Genomic DNA, 19,503 nt, shown 5'->3' on the forward strand with positions numbered 1-19,503 from the left:
TAAAATAGTTTAAAAAAATAGTTGCACAGTTCAGTTGAAAAAAAAACATTTTGTGTCAACAAATCAAGTAACTCGTCACAACAATTAACACACAAATAGCCAAATATTTAGAATGATCCCTAGATATTCACTAGGGATGTCCGAAAATATCGGTTGACCAGTATTATTAGTCAATATTGACATTAAAATTAGATATCGGTATGTTTTTTTTCCTTCCGATAGTTATATTGTTGTGCGCGTGATGACGTGCTCCACACAGCAAGACAAGCGTGCAATTTGCAAAGGTAGCACTGGTTATGCGAGAGGGAAGTAAGGCGTCTTTCCTTTAATTGGTCATGATTTTTTAATGACTTTTGCTGAGACAAAATAAATATGCTACTTTTTCTATGACTAGTATTGCATATTGCAATGTTTGTCTTATTTTGCATGAACAAAGTCTTTATTTGTGCAAGCGGCCGAAATTACTTTTATCCATAGGGTGGCTGAGCTCACCCTTAGAGATAAGGTGAGAAGCACTGTCATCCCGTAGAAACTCGGAGTAGAACTGCTGCTCCTCTGCGAGAGGAGCACAGATAAGGTGGCTCTGGTGGCATCTGGTTAGGATGCCTCCCGGATGCCTCCCTGGAGAGGTGTTCAGTGCACATCCGACCAGAAGGAGGACTCTGGGAAGGCCGTGGACAAGTTGGAGAGACTATGTCTCAACTGGACCAAGAACGCCTCGGGATCCACCGGGAGAAGCTGGACGAAGTAGCTGGGGAGAGGGAAGTCTGGGCTTCCCTGCTCAGGCTGCTGACCCAGTGACCTGACCTTAGATGAGTGGAAGAAGATGGATGGATGGATGGATGGATAATCTGTTCCAAAAAATCTGAAATGTAATTAATTTTTTTCTTTCTTCGCCAGGATGGAACTTAGTGATGCAGACTTCCCTTACATGCTGGCAAGATCGACCACGCATACGCCAATTTGTACTTTGTTTCATGTTCTTTCTTGAATTCGATGGTGTTTCTCATGTCGTTTATCAAAATCCCAGTGCACTCAATTAAAAAAAAAAAAGCAGGTAGGCTCAGTCACCAGCACCAACCATGCTTTTTTTGCTTTGTTTCAGAGAAATGATACGTTGGGAAACAGACGGTGTACAAAAACTGAGAAAAACTTTGGTAAAAATGTTCATCGAAAACAAATTGCTAATTGAAGTAGGGCGTATGAAATTGAGGTTTGACTGTATATAGTAAATATTTTGAAACGGTACAATAACCATCTGACATTTCATCACAGTTTATTGATACACTGTATATTGTTTCATCCCGAGATGGGATATTGGTAACCTGTCCTTTAAAAGTATTAGTTTTCTTGTATGAACACAAGTGAGTGCATGTGAACCACTTATTAAACACATAGTTCATTTTTATAGTTGACGTGCTCAACATCCACAGCACGGATTAAAGACAAAAATAAAACCTGACAAAGCTGATTGTGTCCCAATTATTGTTCAGTCAAACCTACAAGATGTATGTAAAATTTGCCAAAACATAAAACACCCAAACACTCAGATCTGAGTCTCCTTTGAGAACCAGGTTTCCAGCCACCACTAACAAAGCAAAAAAAACTTCCAGAGACACACACACACACACACACACATTTTCATACAGACAAAGTCTCCTTTCTATAGACTTATAGATGCTCACGATAACAAGCAACCTTTTCACAATACTCAGGTGTCCATTAGCTCTTTGGCCAGACCACTGTGTGACACCCTCTGGTCAATACTTTCTACATCTGACAGCATACAAACACCTCTGAAAAAGCCCCAGAGGAGACGTTTGTCTCATTTATGGCAGGCAAAGAATGCAGTCTCTCTCTGTCTTCCAGGCACATACTTTGCACCCTCAAGATGGGGTCAAATCCCAGGTTGTTGCATAGATTTGCAAACACATTGTTTCAGTGCCTTGTTTGTGTCCACCCGCTTCACCCACAGGCATGTCCAAAACGCTGAGGCAAGGCGAAGGAAAGAAAGAATAAGACTATCTATAGGGGAGGAACCTCTTAATTGTCCCTTGAAATGCATTCCCCACTGTGGACTAAAGGTGTTGGGTGGCGGCTATGTTAAATTACAGCCTGGCTGCGGCCTTCATTAAAGCCATAATGCCAGGCTCTCCCTTTAATGGAAATGGAAGCTAGCAAGGCTGTGTGTGTAAATTAAAGTGTAAAGCCCGAGTGGGGAAAGATTTCCCTAGCTCTGACATGTGCGGCCTGAATTAGCTGTAGCGCTGTTGAAGCAGTCAGTGGGAGAACACTGGTATTGATTTTAAACACGGTTGCACTTCCTATCTGAAAGCGAATGTGTATTACTTGAGCTGGGAGCATCAATCACTCAGTACGCCGCTACTCTTCCCCATGCTGGCTTCCGAATTTGTGGTAAACAAACAGAAACCCCCAAAATGAGAGCATTGGTTATGTTGTTAGACGACACATGCCGGGCTGATGTGAGAAGTATTATTGTAGTTCTGTATATATGACGCTTGCAACTGCTCCCCTTCACCTCATCATTCATGCATTGATAGGCTGCCATCTCTGTTCAGTGTACACCTGCATTGCATGTCACCTTGGTCAACCGCCTCCTTTCAGCTCCTTGAACTCCAGCTGTGGCCCACTGCCATGTTTACAACCTGCATATGTCAGAGTTGTTACATGAGAGGCAGCCGTGCAGCTCTGCACTGCTGCACGTGTGACCCCACTGCTGCATATCTTTTCCTCCCATCACGCCCCGCTGACCCTGTCCACAGAAACGAGGAGGGGGGGAATTAGCCTACTTAGCCTATTCCCCACAGGGGTCATACCAACCAGACACGCACAGTTCAATATGTGCACACACACATACACAACTATCCTCCGGATGTGTCATGACAAATGATAAGGCAACACTTAACCACAGGTGTCCCATGTTTGACCTACCACCTATTACCTTGAACAGAAAGCTTTTCATATAGGGACGAGCCATCAATCATCTCCTATCAATCACACATATATGCAGCACCCTTTCACTGCTGACAAGCTTTCCTGGCCTGACATCCATCACTATGCTTTGCCCTTTTACTGACATCTAGGAAAACACACACATCACAGCCTCTCTTGTCCGCCTCCCTTGAAATCCACACATTCTAAATCTGCGCACAACCTGTCCCACAGTGATGGCTCCTCCACACCATGGGATGTGTTTTTGTGTTGTCAGGTGTTTTGCAGATGTACACACAAGGGGGGCGCTCCCTGGTGACATGTTTTCTGATATTGCTGCACCTGCACTGAGACATGACGTGGGGTTGAAATCCCAGAGAGCACAGCAACTGAGAACACCACATATGTGACAGCCAGTAGTGACAGTCTGGCCCTGAGCATCCAGGGAACCATTTGGCTGGAAAGTCATTGGATCAAAAGTCGCACATCTCACACAAGTGTCAGTGTTGGGCTGTCTTCTGCTGTAGGATGCCAGAGCTGTGACATTTTCAATGTTACAGCACCCTTCAGAATCTGTTTCTTTTTTTTATTTGAACCCCTTTCAAAATTCACCTATCTGCCATTCACCAGAATTGCACTCCTTAGATTTTGGAGTGAATAGTAAAGGTAAAGGTAATACCAACTTTGAGATTAAAATGGAATGGGTTCTGTTTTAGAACTATTATTAATGACCCTCTGAGGCTGTAGGAGAGAGGTGCGGGGTGGGGAGCATGAGGAATGGGTGTTAAAAAGCCCAGGGTCCATTTACACATGCATAAGGATGCATGCAACAAGCAGCGTAGCAACATCTTCGCCAGACGAAAAAGAGAATGTTTAGCATATTGAGCTGATTCAAAATGCATGAACATGTAAACAAACGCTAGAAAAGGGAGCCTTGTGTGAACAGACTATTTGCTGTCACAGCGAAATTTTGTTGTCTGTTGTCTGACACTTTGCTACAGAAACAATCAGAAACTGGAGAGATCAACTAAAATAATATATCAATAAAAAACTGTTTACTATTATCGAAAGTAGGGAAATCTATTAAAAAAAACAGTGCTTTTGAAACGATCATCGATGTAGCTTTCAAAATTAGCGCTGCGTCGGTCAAAAAGACAAAAGAGCCGGAAGTGAACAAGCTGCCATTCTTATTTTCTGTTCAGAGTCGCACATGATTGGTCAAAATGTGTGGTGGCGTACGGGTTGTCACTAAGCAGAAGTGGGAGGGAGGGGTTAACACAAGCAAGTTGGAAAGGTGAAGAAAATGAGCAGCAGGAAACAAAAGCTGAGGCACATGATCTTTCTGAGGGCCTGTCCACATGGAAACGTTTTGAAGTCGGTCGGTTAAGTATTTGTTATTTCAGTCCTTCCTCCACATGGCAACGACGTTCTGTGTGCGCTGAAAAGGTATTTTTTGAAAACGGTTTCCAGAGTGGGAAAATCCGACGATGCCGTGTGGGAAAGAAAAACAGTACTTTCGGAGAATGATGGCATCACGTGACCAGAAGAAGCCAACATAAGATTTGAATATGTTGGCCGGCATGACTCCCAGTCAACATTCTGATAATTTTTTGTCTTACACTCCAAAGAGACTCGCAGAAGTCTTCGTCGTTAGTCCAGACAAGCGGAAGACGACTGAACTTCGGTCTTTGTCTTTTGTAGTTTCAGTGTGTCTGTTTACACATGTGGATGTGCTTTATACATCGTTTTCACCCAGTGATCCGTTCTCATGTGGACCTGACTATTTACTGATCGGACACTGTGTGTCGACGCATTTTTTTTTTAAACCCGTAAAAAAATAAAAATAAAAATAAACCAGGAGAGTTCCCATGTGGACCGGTCCTGAATGCCAATCTTCACTACATACTAGCAAAAACTGTTACCTGGATGCTGCTTTTCCTTGTAGTTTTGCACATTTTAATTTATATTTTATTGTGTGATGTTTTGTTGATGTTGTGTTGTTTCACTGTAAATAGTTGGAAATTTACAAATAATACACACAGTCAGATTGGACCTTTTTGTCTAATTGAGATGGGTCTTTGTTTTTGTTGCAATCTGTTCCATGTTGACCATACAAATAAAGCCATATAAACAATAAACATTGATGTAACCGTTTTGCAAATTCGTTTTCCATTGCTATTGAAAATACCTTGTTCATTAAAAGATAATATGGCTGACATGCCTATTAAATGCAATCACTATATGTTTTATTCCTTTGATTTGGTATGTTTGGGAGAACCAAAAAGAGTGTCTGCTATCAGCCAGGCAGAGTTGAACAATGCTGCAAGCCCAGAATTTCTTGAAAAAGCATGTTGAAATGAACGACCATGAATCATAAATTATGGTTTTAAAGATGGCAGTATAATTGTCTTACCTTGTTTTAGGGGATGTTGTTAGCCATTCTTCATGCTTTTCAAACGTTATCAAATAAGCTGCAATCTCCTGTGAAAAAGAGCAGAGAGGAGAGAGGAGGAGTGAGGCTTAGATATGTCATCTTTAATCACCATTCTCTGGTGTTTGTAATACTGTGAGACCGCTTCATTGGCATTCCTCCAGCCTAAGCAGCAGCATAAATGGAGGGAAAACAGAAACAGGAGCAGTACCAGAGAGCTCAAGCAGGTAAATGGAGACCAGTAACGGTAATGTAAAAGACAGATGTGGAAGGCAGTTAAGGTCAGATCATCTTCTGAGACCAACTTTGTTCCACAAGCTTTGATCAAGCTCAAGGACATCAAGGTGCTCGCAGAGAGATTGACATCTCTGTCTTACTGAGTGAGCAGCTTTTAACATTTTTGGTCCGATCCTCCCCTAAATCCTTTTGATCTGCCCTTGACACGCCTCGAAGGATCTTTAACCTTTGAATAATAATTGCACAACAGTCTTCTAATGTGTGTATTGCTGGATCAGACAGATCACAGAGCCTCTGGAGTCAAGTTGTGTACAAAGTGACGCTATAGATGCTAGTGAAGTTTAAAAAAAGGTCTAATCTGCCACTGGCGTAAGTACAGAGAAATTATTTCATGTTTCCCATGTTTGCCCTGTCTTCTGCATCAGTCAAGTGTATGAGGTAAGATGCTGGATCTTACCTGGCCATTTTCTCACCAAAATAATAGGCATAAATAAAAGCACGTTACATGCTGGTAGACAACCCAATGATTACCTGCGACAGGCGGCAATTCACTCTTCAGCTCGGGCATTTATCATGTCCTCGGACTGTCGAGAGTACTTGACACAAGGACAGACCTGCTGCCATCTCTCATATGGATTTAAAGATGCACATCTCTCTCCATGATGAATTGTTCGACAAACCTTTACCTGTTCTGTGAGAGTATTGTCTTGTTTGGTGTGTGAGGCTAGAGTTCGAAATAAACGATGGTGCTAGGTTTTGTTGCTTCTCTTGACCAACGGATGCAATTAAAGCTGCTGTATGTCACTGACTCAAGATGACATTTTTGTCAACCGAACAATATAAGAACACCAGCACCGAGTAGCACAAGCCACTAATTGTCATAAAGAGAAAGAGAACAGATTGAAAAACACAGGTCTATATTACAATTCCGAGTTAAACTGCATACAAAATTGGCCTAAATAAGATGATTATTCACTCGCAACCACCTGGTATTCACGTACATGTCCAAAGTGCGTCCACACACATAAAAACAGTCTCAGAGAGTCATTTTGTTGTTACGATAGGCTATACATTCAATGTAGATCATTTTAGTAGCTGAACTTTGTCAAATCACTATCATTAAATGACAGCAAACATACTGTAACTAATGTGCATGTGCCTGTTCCATAGGGCGTAGCTTACGTACTCAAAGTCGGGAGAGGGCAGGTGCGGGTACGTTTGAAAGTTAGTGCCCTCTAGGCAGCCGCTCTACGTGACATACAGCAGCTTTAATGGATGCACCGTTGAAAAGAGGCTCTGATAGACTTGGTCACAACTGTGACCTGGCACAGGGACACAGAACAATGGAAACAGCCCATAAGGATGCTGCAGGCTGCAGCCATGTGAGGGTGTTTCTAGTCTGGCTGCTGTCCCAGCAAAGAAAGGCTGTAGCATGAACTGGTGCCCTTGCCTCCAGGTGCAAGCTGAGGCTAGCCGAACTGTGTTGATTAACTTGCCATTCTGATGAAGTTTAAACTACCCAGAAGGGAGTTGTCAAAGACAGACAAAGGATGGTCTTCTAGTTTAAAATATTGCTTGTATTATAAAAGAGCTATAAGGCTGATAAAAGCACAACATAGCCACACTGACAACAGTTTCTGGAACCACAAGCACACTGAGCAAATGTGTTAATTGTTTCAATAACAATTATGGTGAGTACAAGGAAAAAGGGTCATGGTAGCGTTATTTTTATGCATGCATTTGGAAGTAAATTAGACTAACACAGCACTGATTAGATTAATGCAAGCTATTCAGCAGGGAGATTGTGGTGGGTGACCGCGGTGCGGTGCCTGTTAACACCTTCCATCACTCCTCTTAAAAATCCATCCACATTCTCACTAGCAAACTATTCAAGAGGCTGCAGCATGGTCTCCCATTAAAGACTTGAAAAAAATACACAAAGACGAGCCTTTGTACCTCTGGCTTTTTGTGAGCCCCTCCTTTACGAACAGATGCCAGGGATAATACCAACCCCCCGACCAACCATAAAGGTGGAATAATCTTATGGCGAGGAAACAAACAAAAACAGACGCGCAGCCATTAAACAGCTGCAAAGAGACAAAGTTTGCATGGGCGGCATAATGAGAGGCTAGCATGCGTTCAGGTTGAGCAAACACGCTTGTGGGTGAGTGCGAGAGGGATGGGTGGGGAGCGTAGTGCTCAACACTGATGGTGCATCAAAGTCAAACGAGCAGCTGTCAATGGGCTTTGGACTCTATCTGCTGACCTCAACGCCTCTGGCCTGCTCTCAGTCACTGGGGAAATATTCAGGGAAGGCTCTCAGTACACACAGAACCTGCCTCCCTCAACCTCACATGTCAGAGTTTTGGTCCTGCAAGGCTGTTTGTACTTCCTCTCGGTTTGCCTCCTTCTCTCAGACGTGATCCCGGCTAAGGTTTTGTCTCCAGGTGCTTTTGAAATACACTACACGAGCGGTGTTGTGAGAAAATGAAAGAAAAGTCAGTTTGCGCCAGCTTGGAGAGTATGAGTATGACTTGTTTGGTGTGAATCTCATCTCAACACCTTGTTAGAAGTCTCTAGGCTGATTGAGATGGAGAGTTTGTCTGTGTGTGCTTCTGTCTGCTGACTTACAATCAGTGTCATCAGCATCAACGGTCACCTGTGTCAGCCTGGAGCGCTGTTAGCATTGTCTTGAAATAAAGGTGCCACTCCTGCACTCATCATTGTCTTGCCTCTTTTTTCCTCCACATACCATCTCTAACTTAACTTTTCTAAAGGTAAAATCCAACATGAGAAATCGGTTTTGTGAAAATTTTGTGTCTTGTCTTTCAAATGATACTTTCACTCTATAGGTTACAACATTTTTCCTCAAGAAAATAGGGTTTTGAAATGTCTACCAGGGTGAAATTGGAGATGACACTAACTTATTCATTCTATTTCACTTCTTAGCACCAAGGAAGGGAGTAGAAACAGCACTTTCAGAAAATACACACTACGTGACCCTTTCTTTAATATGGTTGTCGCAATCAGTTGCAGTCACGATTCCCTCTTTGTAGGCTGGATCAGAGCTGTCACCCTTCCATGGGACACAAAAGGCATCACCAAACATGAGCGTGGTATTTGACGGAGGTATTCCATGATGGAGGGAACCACTGTCCCGGGATAACCTGAGGCCAGACTGTTGTGATTTTCCCTCACTCTCTCCGCCTCACAGGCAATTTTGATTCAGTGAAGAAAAGAGAAGCGGTGAGACGACCAACATTCCAAGCGGATCACTTGAAACAACTGTCACTGTTCCTTTAGAAGGACAGATAGGGCACTCTTTCATCACACCACCTATGATACCACCCTCTTTTGCCTCTACAGTATATCTGAGTCGACAGTAAATGGAGTCATGGACAATTACAGGATTTAAAAAATACACACAACATATTGTTGCATTGCAATTTTTTTCACAGCGAATGTCATATGAATAATGTATTTACTGATATGATGATAAGAAATTGAAATTGATACTTTCTACATTAAACTGGGATGCTTCCATGTGGCATATACTGTATGTAATACATACAATAATTCAGCAATAAGTTGGACCAATTTAAACTACTCGTGATTCACCAATACGAATAAAGAGCAAACATCTCAACATCGATGTCAGTAATGGACGTAACGGAAGAAATTGCTGGAGCTACAGATGGCAAGCAATGTGCAGCCGGACTATTTATGGATGGAACAAAAACATTCAGTACAATTAATCAGAATGTTTTCATTAAAAAAAATTAAATGGTATGGCATCAGGGCTGTAGTCTTGCACTCGGTAAAAATAAACAATATGTGACGCTAAGAGAATATAGATCAGCAAGCCTAAATATATCTTGTGGCGTACCCCAGGGATCAATATTGCACCCAAATGATAAAGCCATGAAACCCTATAAAGCCATAAAGACCTGAAATTAGTATTATTTGCAGATGACTGCTGCTTTATGTAAAGGTGAGAATACACAGGAGTTAATGAAAACAATCACAGTGGAAATCAACACATTTTAAAGAAATTGTTTGATCCCTAACAAAATAATGTCGGGTGTCACAAGATTAAAATGTGACAAGATTTCTAATATGGAGAAAAGCTGTATTGCGAGAACAGGGCAGTCAGAAGCCAATCTGACTGTGAATTATGGCATCGCTATTATGAATAATAATGTAGTAATATGGAAGTGGCAGTGCGCAAGGCGCACATTAAGTCCTTTGGGCACACTTTAAAGCCTGCAATCTAACCTACCTTGGTGTTCCCAGCGTCAGAGAGTGACGTGTGGCTGTTTTTTTCCATCAGCGTTAAACAGCTTCTTGCTACTTGTTGATGTCCAAATAGAAGCTGTAGTAATCCTACATTTGATCAACTTTACCTAGATTTGTCAGATCAACCCACTTAGATGTTTGGACTTGTCTGCACCTTTAATCACCGAGCAGTTCTATTGATGCTCATTGCATTCGGCTGAGCGGCAACCTTCAAGCACTCGCGATCACCGGTTTCGTTTCACAACACACCTCATACATAGAAGAGATCTGTGTTGACAATTTAGTGACATGGACAATATATTTAGCCAATAAGGGTACAGATTCAAGTGTTTCTTGCATCATGCATTTATTTGGTAATTAAATACCAGCCATCAACAAAGGTGAAGTACCGCCGAGCAGGCACTCAGAAGTGAGCGCAACCTCTGTACCACAGTGCGATGCACATCTGAAAGCTATAAAAATCCCTCCGCAATGCAACCCAGCCCTTGACCAACACACAAGTTTAGACACACTTCTCCATTGCCTCGCAGCACCTGGTGGCTGGAGCAGGAGCCTGGTTCGCATTGCCAGCAGTAAGTCGAGCCTGTTTCCAGTGAATGTTGGCCTCCACCAAGGCTGCCCTTTGTCACCGATTCTGTTCATAATTTTCATGGGCAGAATTTCGAGGCGCAGCCAAGGCGTCGAGGGAGTCCAGTTTGGGGGCCTTAAAATCTCATCTCTGCTATTTGCAGAAAATGTGGTCCTGATGGCCTCATCGGGCTGTGACCTTCGGCGTTTACTGGGGTGGTTCGCAGCTGAGTGTGAAGCTTCTGGGATGAGACTGAGCACTTCCAAATGCGAGCCATGGGTCTCAGTCGGAAAAGGGTGGATTGCACCCTTCGGGTTGGGAATGAGATCCTGCCCCATTTGGAGGAGTTCAAGTATCTCGGGGTCTTGTTTACGAGTGAGGGAAGAATGGCACGTGAGGTCGACAGGCGGATCGGCACAGCATCTGCAGTAATGCGGTCGCTGTACCGGACCGTCATGGTGAAGAAAGAGCTGAGCCAGAAGGCAAAGCTCTCAATTTACCGGTCGATCTATGTTCCCACCCTCACCTATGGCCATGAGCTTTGGGTCGTGACTGAAAGAACAAGATCGTGGATACAAGCGACTGAACTGAGTTTCCTCCGTAGGGTGGCTGGACTCTGGACACCCGAAGAGATAGGGTGAGGAGCTTGGTCATTGAGGAGGGGCTCGGAGTAGAGCCAATGCTCCTTCACATTAAGAGGAGTCAGTCGAGGTGGCTGGAGCATCTAGTCTGGATGCTTCCCGGACGCCTCCCCGTTGAGGTGTGCCCAGCCAGGAGAAGACCCCAGGGCGGACCTAAGACACGCTGGAGGGATTATGTCTCACAGCTGGCCTGGGAATGCCTTGGTGTCCTTCCGGTGGAACTGGAAGAGGTGGCCGGGGACCAGGAGGTCTGGACTTCTCCACTGAGACTGCTGCCCTTGTGACCCGGGCTCGGATAAGTGGAAGAAAATGGATGGATGGATGGACGGACAAACTGAGTAAAGAACTCAAACGTAGAGCCATTTCAAGAAACAGTACAAACAAACAGTAATTGCAGTGACACGACAAAGGAGTAGGATTAAACAAGAGCTGCTTCTTCCTACTACTTTTCAGACATGTTGAATTGTGTGACTGTAAACATGTGTACAGTCTAACCTTGTATGCATGTTCGAAGTACACTAAACCATGACCATGACCATATATAAGGAGCTGTATGCAGTAAAAGCTCGAGCTAACAAAGTGAATATACGCGAGCAAGAGGATGTGAAAAAGAAGATAGAGCAATGTTGGTTTAGACAACAGAGGACAATGCCTGTGGCCTGCCTTGTGGTGAAGTCTGGGGAATGCATTCTCAAAGCTTTGACCTTGCTTTGTACTTGAAAACAGGAAGTGCATGAGAGGGGGGCCAAGGGAAGGAGACGGTGAGAGGAGCCCTCCCTGATGACCTGGGTTTTACTGTGGAGAGCCAGGTCATCTGATATTTCCTCCAAGGCAGCCCAGGAAACTAACCTGCTCAGGGCCATGCACCGATCCACTCGTGGGGGGAGGGGTCGCTGAAGCTCTAAGCCATCACAAGACTATGCCAGGCACAAATTCAAATGCAATTAGACCCAGAAGAGATGCATACACACAGGAGAGAGGAGCCAAAGAGTCACTGAAAAGGTACAATAACCATAAAGGATGAGAGAAGAGGGAAAAAAAGTTTTCTTTTTTCTCTGTATGACAATGATAAATGCATTAAAACAAGTAGAAGCATAAAGGTGGCGATTAAAAAGTATGCTTCGGTTCGATGCAAGCAAACCCACTGAATCATTTTGTGTTTTTTTTTTGTTTATACTTCATGAATTTTTAATGCACAAGCAATAACATATCACACGTTTTATGCATGTAAGCTCAGGCACAATATTAGTCTTCATGGAAGGTGAAAGAAGTGTGTGAATCAATTCATGCAAGTATAACGTGCAACTAGCCTTTACAATTGTTTGCGCACATCTAATAGGATGCAGTGGATCTACTGTCGAGACTGATGGTCAGGGCAGGACTTGGGGCATTGTCGGACGGGTAAGACAGAAACAGACACATACAGTAAGAGGAGACAGAAAAAATAGAAGCAAAAAACAATGGGGTGTGAGCAGAGTATGGAGCTGTTGACAGCTGCACTTGGCATCTGTTAAAGTGTTGCAAGGCTGTTCTACGAGTCCCTCCGCTGGGTTAAAAAGATGCTCTCCCCCACCAACTCTCTGCTCATTAGGACTTCTATGGGACTTCCATGAGATCCCCAAACTGATTAGAGGGGATGACTGTCCACTTTAGATCCATTGTATTGAAGCTACTTACTGTCTTTTCTTTGCCTCGTGACAACTACAAGCACTTCATGTTTGGCCACTGATATATTATATTGGCAGCATTGTAAATGAGAAGTTTACACTGCTACCCCAGAGCAAGATGGATGTTTTTGTATGCAAGCTGAAACTCGACCCGACGTCACTTCTTGTCCGCTACTCACTCTGCTCCCCTATGTGACACATTTATAGCAACACACCCAAGCATGAGTGTTATTTATGTCTTAAATGACTTATTTACTCTCATTATGTTTACTACATTGAGTAATATGAGTGTACAGGTTACTCTTGGGGCGTTAGTTCATGTCTAGAGGGCTCTAATAATGTTAAAAAATGTATTTAGAAGGTCGTGAACAGGTTTTCTATTCTCTAGCTACAAAAATATTACATTTCTAAATAAGGAATCCTACATTGTGGAAATTCTGGAACAAATGAACCGTGATACATGAGGGATTCATGTACTCCAGTTTCCTGTCACAGCCCAAAATGTGAGGTTTACTACAGACTAAATTAGCTGTTGTGAATTGTATTTGTTCGTTTCTGGCTGTTTATGTGTCAAGGGTGTACTCTCAAGCTAAATTAGCTGGGAAAAGCTCCAGCTCTCCGATAAACCATGTAAAATATGAAGTGGTATAGAAAAAATAGATAGATGGATTCATGAATGTACCAGATAGTTTTTCTTGCATCAGTCTGAACTATCGGAACCCTCATCAGTCTGCAGTATATGAATAATAAAATATTATTTTCACTCAACATTAATGCTTGACACTGCCCATAATTATTGCAGAAGCCTTTTTTCTGCTATACTCACTACGACGCCTGTTAGCTCCTATGGCCGATTCACTTTTTCCACATAGGGGGTGGAACAAGAAAGACAAACCACCCATTGCTTAACATTACACATAGTTTGGGGATCTACTTGGTATTGATCCTGGATAGCTGTTTTCCAGTCGTTGGTCAGTGGCTCTGGTCACATTTGTGCTTGGCATGCTGGTCTTACGATCGCTCTGAAAAAACAGAAGCATTCTCCCGGGGAGCCTCTGCTTATTCCTCAACACTGCATGCCTCTCTGCTCCCATAATCAATGGTCACCACAGTTGCTGGTCCACCAACACAATCCTTTTTATGTACAAAATGTCACAAGCCTGGTCAGGCCTTCAGTTATTTCCAGTGTGATTCCATGTGTCCCTTATTCCTGGGGATGACCTAATCGACTGACTAGTGACCAGAATCAGGGGCTTTCATCTTCATCAGCCACGGCTGGTGACCCCCTGAAACTGATCCTGTCCTGGTCAAATTTACACGCCCCAAATGTCAAAAAACACACACATGCACACTCACAAACGTGAGTTGACAAAGGATAGCAAATATTGTCAACACAAAAACTACTTTTCTGCTACTTAAAAAATGCAATGGGATGTACATCTGACTTTTCTGTACTTAAATCTTTTGACCCAATGCATTTTGCTCCACACATAATGTATATTTCAATGACAGTATATGTTGTCTTTAAATCGGGCATTTAGGATTAATGGTTTGTTAGCAGTGGAACCAAAAAAGGAAAGGTAGTCTCAGTTCTAGCTAGCTGTGGTTTTGCAGCCAAACGCTTACAGTAGAATGTCTGAAAAATAGCAGTGCATTATATTTGCAATGTTTGCAGCACTGCTATGCCTGCAGTACTGAACGCAATTATTTGGTTCTGCAAAACTGCAGTGTAAACTACAAGATAAACCTGGAGGACTGATGAATAGGGTCTGTGCAAGTGCAGATCAGATGTTAGCAACACAGAATTGGACGTAAAGTTGACTGAGATGAAATACATTCATCTTTGTCAGCCATAATTAGGCTACATTGCGACCCTGTGGTTATTGCTATGGATGTGTGTGCGCCTGCTGTTCTAAAGCCCATATGGGACCTCCTACTGCTGTACCCTTGAGAAATGCGTCCTGCGCAATGATTCTTTTGCATCTCTCCCTACTCTTAATTCTTTCCCCTTCTGGCGCTAACTTCTGGCAAAGGCTTTAAGACATGTACCATTAAAAAAATGTGGCACCATATTATATTATACAGGAGGACAATATGTACGTATGTGTGCACGGATACACTGGAAAGCATTGAAGGCCTCAGCTGAAAGTGGCCAGATTCACTTCCATGCACATCGTGGGCTGTATGACCTCTGGTGCCCACTCTGCACATCCTTGACATATTTGAAGCACCTCGGCCCACACAGTCACCCCCTGCTGACAGCTGGCCCAAGAACAACAAAGATGTGAAGCCTCCATAATTATGACCTTACCACAGCCCCACTGGTGAGACTCCCCAAATCTGGTCCTTAACTTTTCTAATGTGACTTCTGTCCAGCAGGAGAGAAAACACCTGCTAATTATGTCAACCCTATAAGAAGTGATGCTCTGTGCTTACCTGTCTGTGATTAAATAACACATACTGTATTTAAAGTACCTGTCAGATTGTACAACCAACAGCCAGAAGGTCGACTCCTTCTGGATGTTTCAAAATGTGATATAGGGCAGACATAGTTTATGCTTTGCACGAGACAAACATGGCAATGAAAATCAACCGTGACGGTATTGTCATCAAAGTATAAATGGGTTGGAATTTCTCTCACTGGAGACATTGTAACAATGTATGCACTGCATTCTAAAATATCACTCATGTTACTAATAGGAGAACAGCAATGCGATCGAGCACAAATCCGCGAACAGGAGATTCTAGTATGTCACCATTTAACTTCAATCAATCATGTCAGCTATCATTTAGGCCCCCTGCACCTTACAGATGAGTGCAGGAAGGTGGGTGGTTAGCAGAGGCTCCAATGTGCAAATGAGCAGAGGTCTGTCTGTGAGCCCAATAGCGTATTTATTTCAGCCTCCAGAATCAATTAATGCCCACATTATCCTCTGAATTACACTATTCAGTGCCGCCAAATGACTGAAGCGCCCTTGCATGAAACCAATTTCAAACTTTCAAACCAAGATACACCCGATGCCACCCAAAACCTGTCCTCTAAAATCAGTGGTTTATTAGACTTGAAGCCATACATGCAGGAAATAAATTTGTGTGAATATGGTTGTGCAGTGAATGTGATATCCTCATCTCTTTTTGTTCCAAATTGAGTAGCGAAATACAGCATGTTCTGTGAGTACCGAATACGGGGTACATGCAGACTAAAAGCAGTGACAGCATAGGTGAAGGTCATAAGACTAAGTGGTTAAGTAAAGTGGGATGATGACATATTCTGAAGACGAACAAGATGAAGGACAGCGACCACACTGCTGTGTCTTGAAAATGACTCACCAGTGTAGAGGAAAGGGATGGTCAGGTCTCCAGCTCATGCCAATTAGCTGGGAGAAATTCTTTTTTCCCACCTTCTGACTACTTGTTACCTGTTAGCATGAAAGTATCAGCCTTTGTCTGCCAGACTGTATTCTTTGTTACCACTTTCTGTCCAGTCTGCACGGCAAACGCTGACCCTGGTAATTTTTACATGAGCCAGTTACATCTCTGTGCGCCTGTCAGCACACACACACACACACACACACACACGAATATGCTCTCCAAGCACATACACTTTATCAGTCAAATCCTTAAATGAACTACTTTTTGCTCTTAGCTAGGGCTATCCTGCTGACTGATGTGATTGGTAGCTCCAGAAGAGGGCCTATCTTAATTGAAGTGCATGCGAGTGAATGAGTTTTTGTGAACTGTGCCGGTCAATAACAATGTGTATGTATGTGTGTGTAGCGTTTTGTCTGTCCTGTTATACAAACCGACAAGTGGTCTGTCTCACTGTGTGCTTTGTGCTCAAGCTGCAATAATAATCATGTGAAACGTTGCGAGAAGTGCAAACCACCTTGCCACCATGCACATTTTCAGCAGAAACCATCACACTGAAACTTCCATAGAGAAATACATCACAGAAATTGCAGACATTCATTCATTCATTTTCTAGACTCCTTGTCCTCATTAGGTCAAGGGTGAGGCGGGGTACACCCTGAACTAGTCGTCAGTCAATCACAGGGCACATATAATGTAGACAAACAACCATTCACACTCACACCGATGGACAATTTATGGTCAACAATAAGCATAGCATACTCTTTTCCCTGACTGTGAAGCCGACATGCTAACCACTACGCCACGCGACCCAATTGCAGATATTTGAATTAACTTTCCCTAAACTTTTCCCCTAAACAGTTCCACTTGCCATGTGTGCGTTATCGGCTTCACATCTTTCCCCTCTACTGTAAAAGTTTGGCTTGGTTCAAAGGTGAGGCAAAGGCGGCATGTGAAGGCTGCTCCCTGCAGACAGCAGCGAATCGATCAACCAGACGCAATGACCACCTCCTTTGTGAGGCCAGTCTGGCTCTGTGCATTTCTCCTCTGTTTATCTCCCTGGCGTCGTTCGCTGGCTTCATGCTCTTAATTAAACATGCGGCACGGCTATTAATTGTCAACCAGATTCAATTTGTTCCCCAGGCACTCAGTGAATGGGCTTCTCCTTCCAGAACAAAGGTGTCCGAGCAGCCATGTCACAGTTGAACAAAGGGCTGAAGGCATCACTTCTATCTCCCACGGCCGTAGCCACAGTTTACAGGCAGCCATTGAATGAGGTGTTTTACCAGCAGGCTTCCAGACAGGTACTCAGGAGATGTTCAGAAAACAAAAAAAGTTTTGTCCTTTGCCACGCCACTTTTTTTATCTGTTGACATTTGAGTAGAAACAAAGCACTGCATTTAATTTACGGCAGCTGCTTCACCTTTGCAAGCCACCATTAAGCATTCACCTGCATGGATACCCATTCTGTGAAATAGGCTTAATGATGGTTAGTGTCTAAGTAGGTTACATTGCCTTTACATGTGCATAGTTTTCACAAATAGAGGAAACAAATCAGTCTATAACCAATGCAGTGGCGTGTGGTCATAGCCTCACCCCCATTGAACGATGTCATAAATGTGTTTTCTGTAGGATTCAGTTTTACCATTTTCTTCATAAAAATCGCTGAATTTGCACATTTCCTGATGGAAAAAAAGGAAATCGCTGATATTGTCAATTAATGTAAAGCAAAAACATCAACTGATTGTAATGGAATCGAAACGGAAACGATAACAAGGGTTGTCAACGAGATCGTAGAACCGCTGACGTACAGTAATTTATCATTCCAGATTGGTACATTTCCAAAAAAAATGAAAACAGCTAAAGTTGTTTCAATTTTCAAAAACAGAGACAAACATTAATTTACAAACTACCGACCAGTTTCTTCATTAGCATAATTTTCTAAAACTATCAAGAAGCTATTCAATAACAGGTAGGACAAATGTATTAATAAGAATGAATTACTCGCGGATAGCCAATGTGGATACGCATGCGCAAATACAAATTGATGGCGTGGACATTGAAAGAGTGAACGAAAATACATTTTTGGGGATCATAATAGATGAAAAAATGAGCTGGAAATCTGACATGAAAAATATACAACATAAGGTGGCAAAAAATACCATACTCTGTATTGCTCCCTGGTATTACCATATCTAACTTATTGTGTGGAGATGCGGGGTAACAACTATAAAAGCAATCTTCACTCGCTACTGCAAAAAAGATCAGTTAGGATAATCCATAACGCCGCGTACAGAGAACATACAAATCCTCTACTTCTATTTCACAAATATAAAAATTCGCTGAGCTAGTACATTTTCAAACAGCTAAAATGATGCATAAAGCAAACAACAACCTGGGGGTTGGACACATGGAACTGCGAATTGTACTATGTGATGTATTCCATTGTAACTCGTATGCATGTGCATATGCATATGCATAACACTAAACCATTGCCATTACCAAATACAGAGCAGAATGTTGAGATGAGGCTGAAGCGAATCGTTCCTCTCAGCTTAAGTGCGTGAGCTCAGCCAACCATCTGAGTGCATGCACTGCAATGTGTGCACTGGATGGCGGGTTTGTGTTTGTCTGCATGTTGCCAAAATAATGTTTGCAGAAACATTTATTATACACTATGATTTTTTTATGAAAGTGTGGCATAAATTGTCCATAGGTGTGAATGTGAGTGTGAATGGCTGTTTGTCTATATGTGCCCTGCGATTGACTGGCAACCAGTCCAGGGTGTACCCTGCCTCTCCCCTGAAGTCAGCTGGGATAGGCCCCAGGATACCCCCGTGACGCTAGTCAGGATACGTGGCATAGAAGATGGATGGATTGATGGATGAGTCCACAGGTGTTGAATTGAGTGGGTTCCTGGGAAATTAAATGGGTCCCCAATGGGGAAAAAAATGTATTTCTGTTTATTATATTCTCTTTTTTAAGTTGTAGTGTTAAACTCTTTTGATGGTGGTACGGTATGATACAGTTATAATTACCAGCAACATTCATTTATGTTCAAAACGTATCTAAACAAATTAAACTGCAAATGTGAAAAGTTTAGAGGTACAATGCAAAATCCAGGCAATGTTGAAGTACTATCACTAGGCTGATCCTGGAAGGCTGATCCTTCGTACTGGAAGCAGAAAATACAGCTGCAATAGTCTGTTAACCAGCAATGGGTTTGTTGTTTTTCTTCTGTGGCATTTTTTGCCACAAAAATTTAACTCTTTTGGGCTATTTTTGTTGTCATCATTATATTTGTCCAAACAAATATACCTTTATTTAGTAACTGACATTAAA

At 42.7% G+C, this 19,503-nt stretch overlaps 1 protein-coding gene across 9 annotated transcripts in view; it reads right to left on the reverse strand.

Annotated features, from left to right (window-relative positions):
* The window catches only part of camta1a (calmodulin binding transcription activator 1a), a 363,687-nt gene that overhangs the window by 191,982 nt on the left and 152,202 nt on the right, over positions 1-19,503 (reverse strand). For all 9 annotated transcript variants that reach the window (XM_054797834.1, XM_054797863.1, XM_054797815.1 and 6 more), the window contains one exon: positions 5,366-5,433. In XM_054797834.1, the coding sequence (XP_054653809.1) occupies positions 5,366-5,433 (68 nt within the window). The remainder of the gene's footprint in view (positions 1-5,365; positions 5,434-19,503) is intronic.

The sequence above is a fragment of the Dunckerocampus dactyliophorus genome, chromosome 1 (assembly GCF_027744805.1).
Source record: "Dunckerocampus dactyliophorus isolate RoL2022-P2 chromosome 1, RoL_Ddac_1.1, whole genome shotgun sequence".
NCBI lineage: Eukaryota > Metazoa > Chordata > Actinopteri > Syngnathiformes > Syngnathidae > Dunckerocampus > Dunckerocampus dactyliophorus.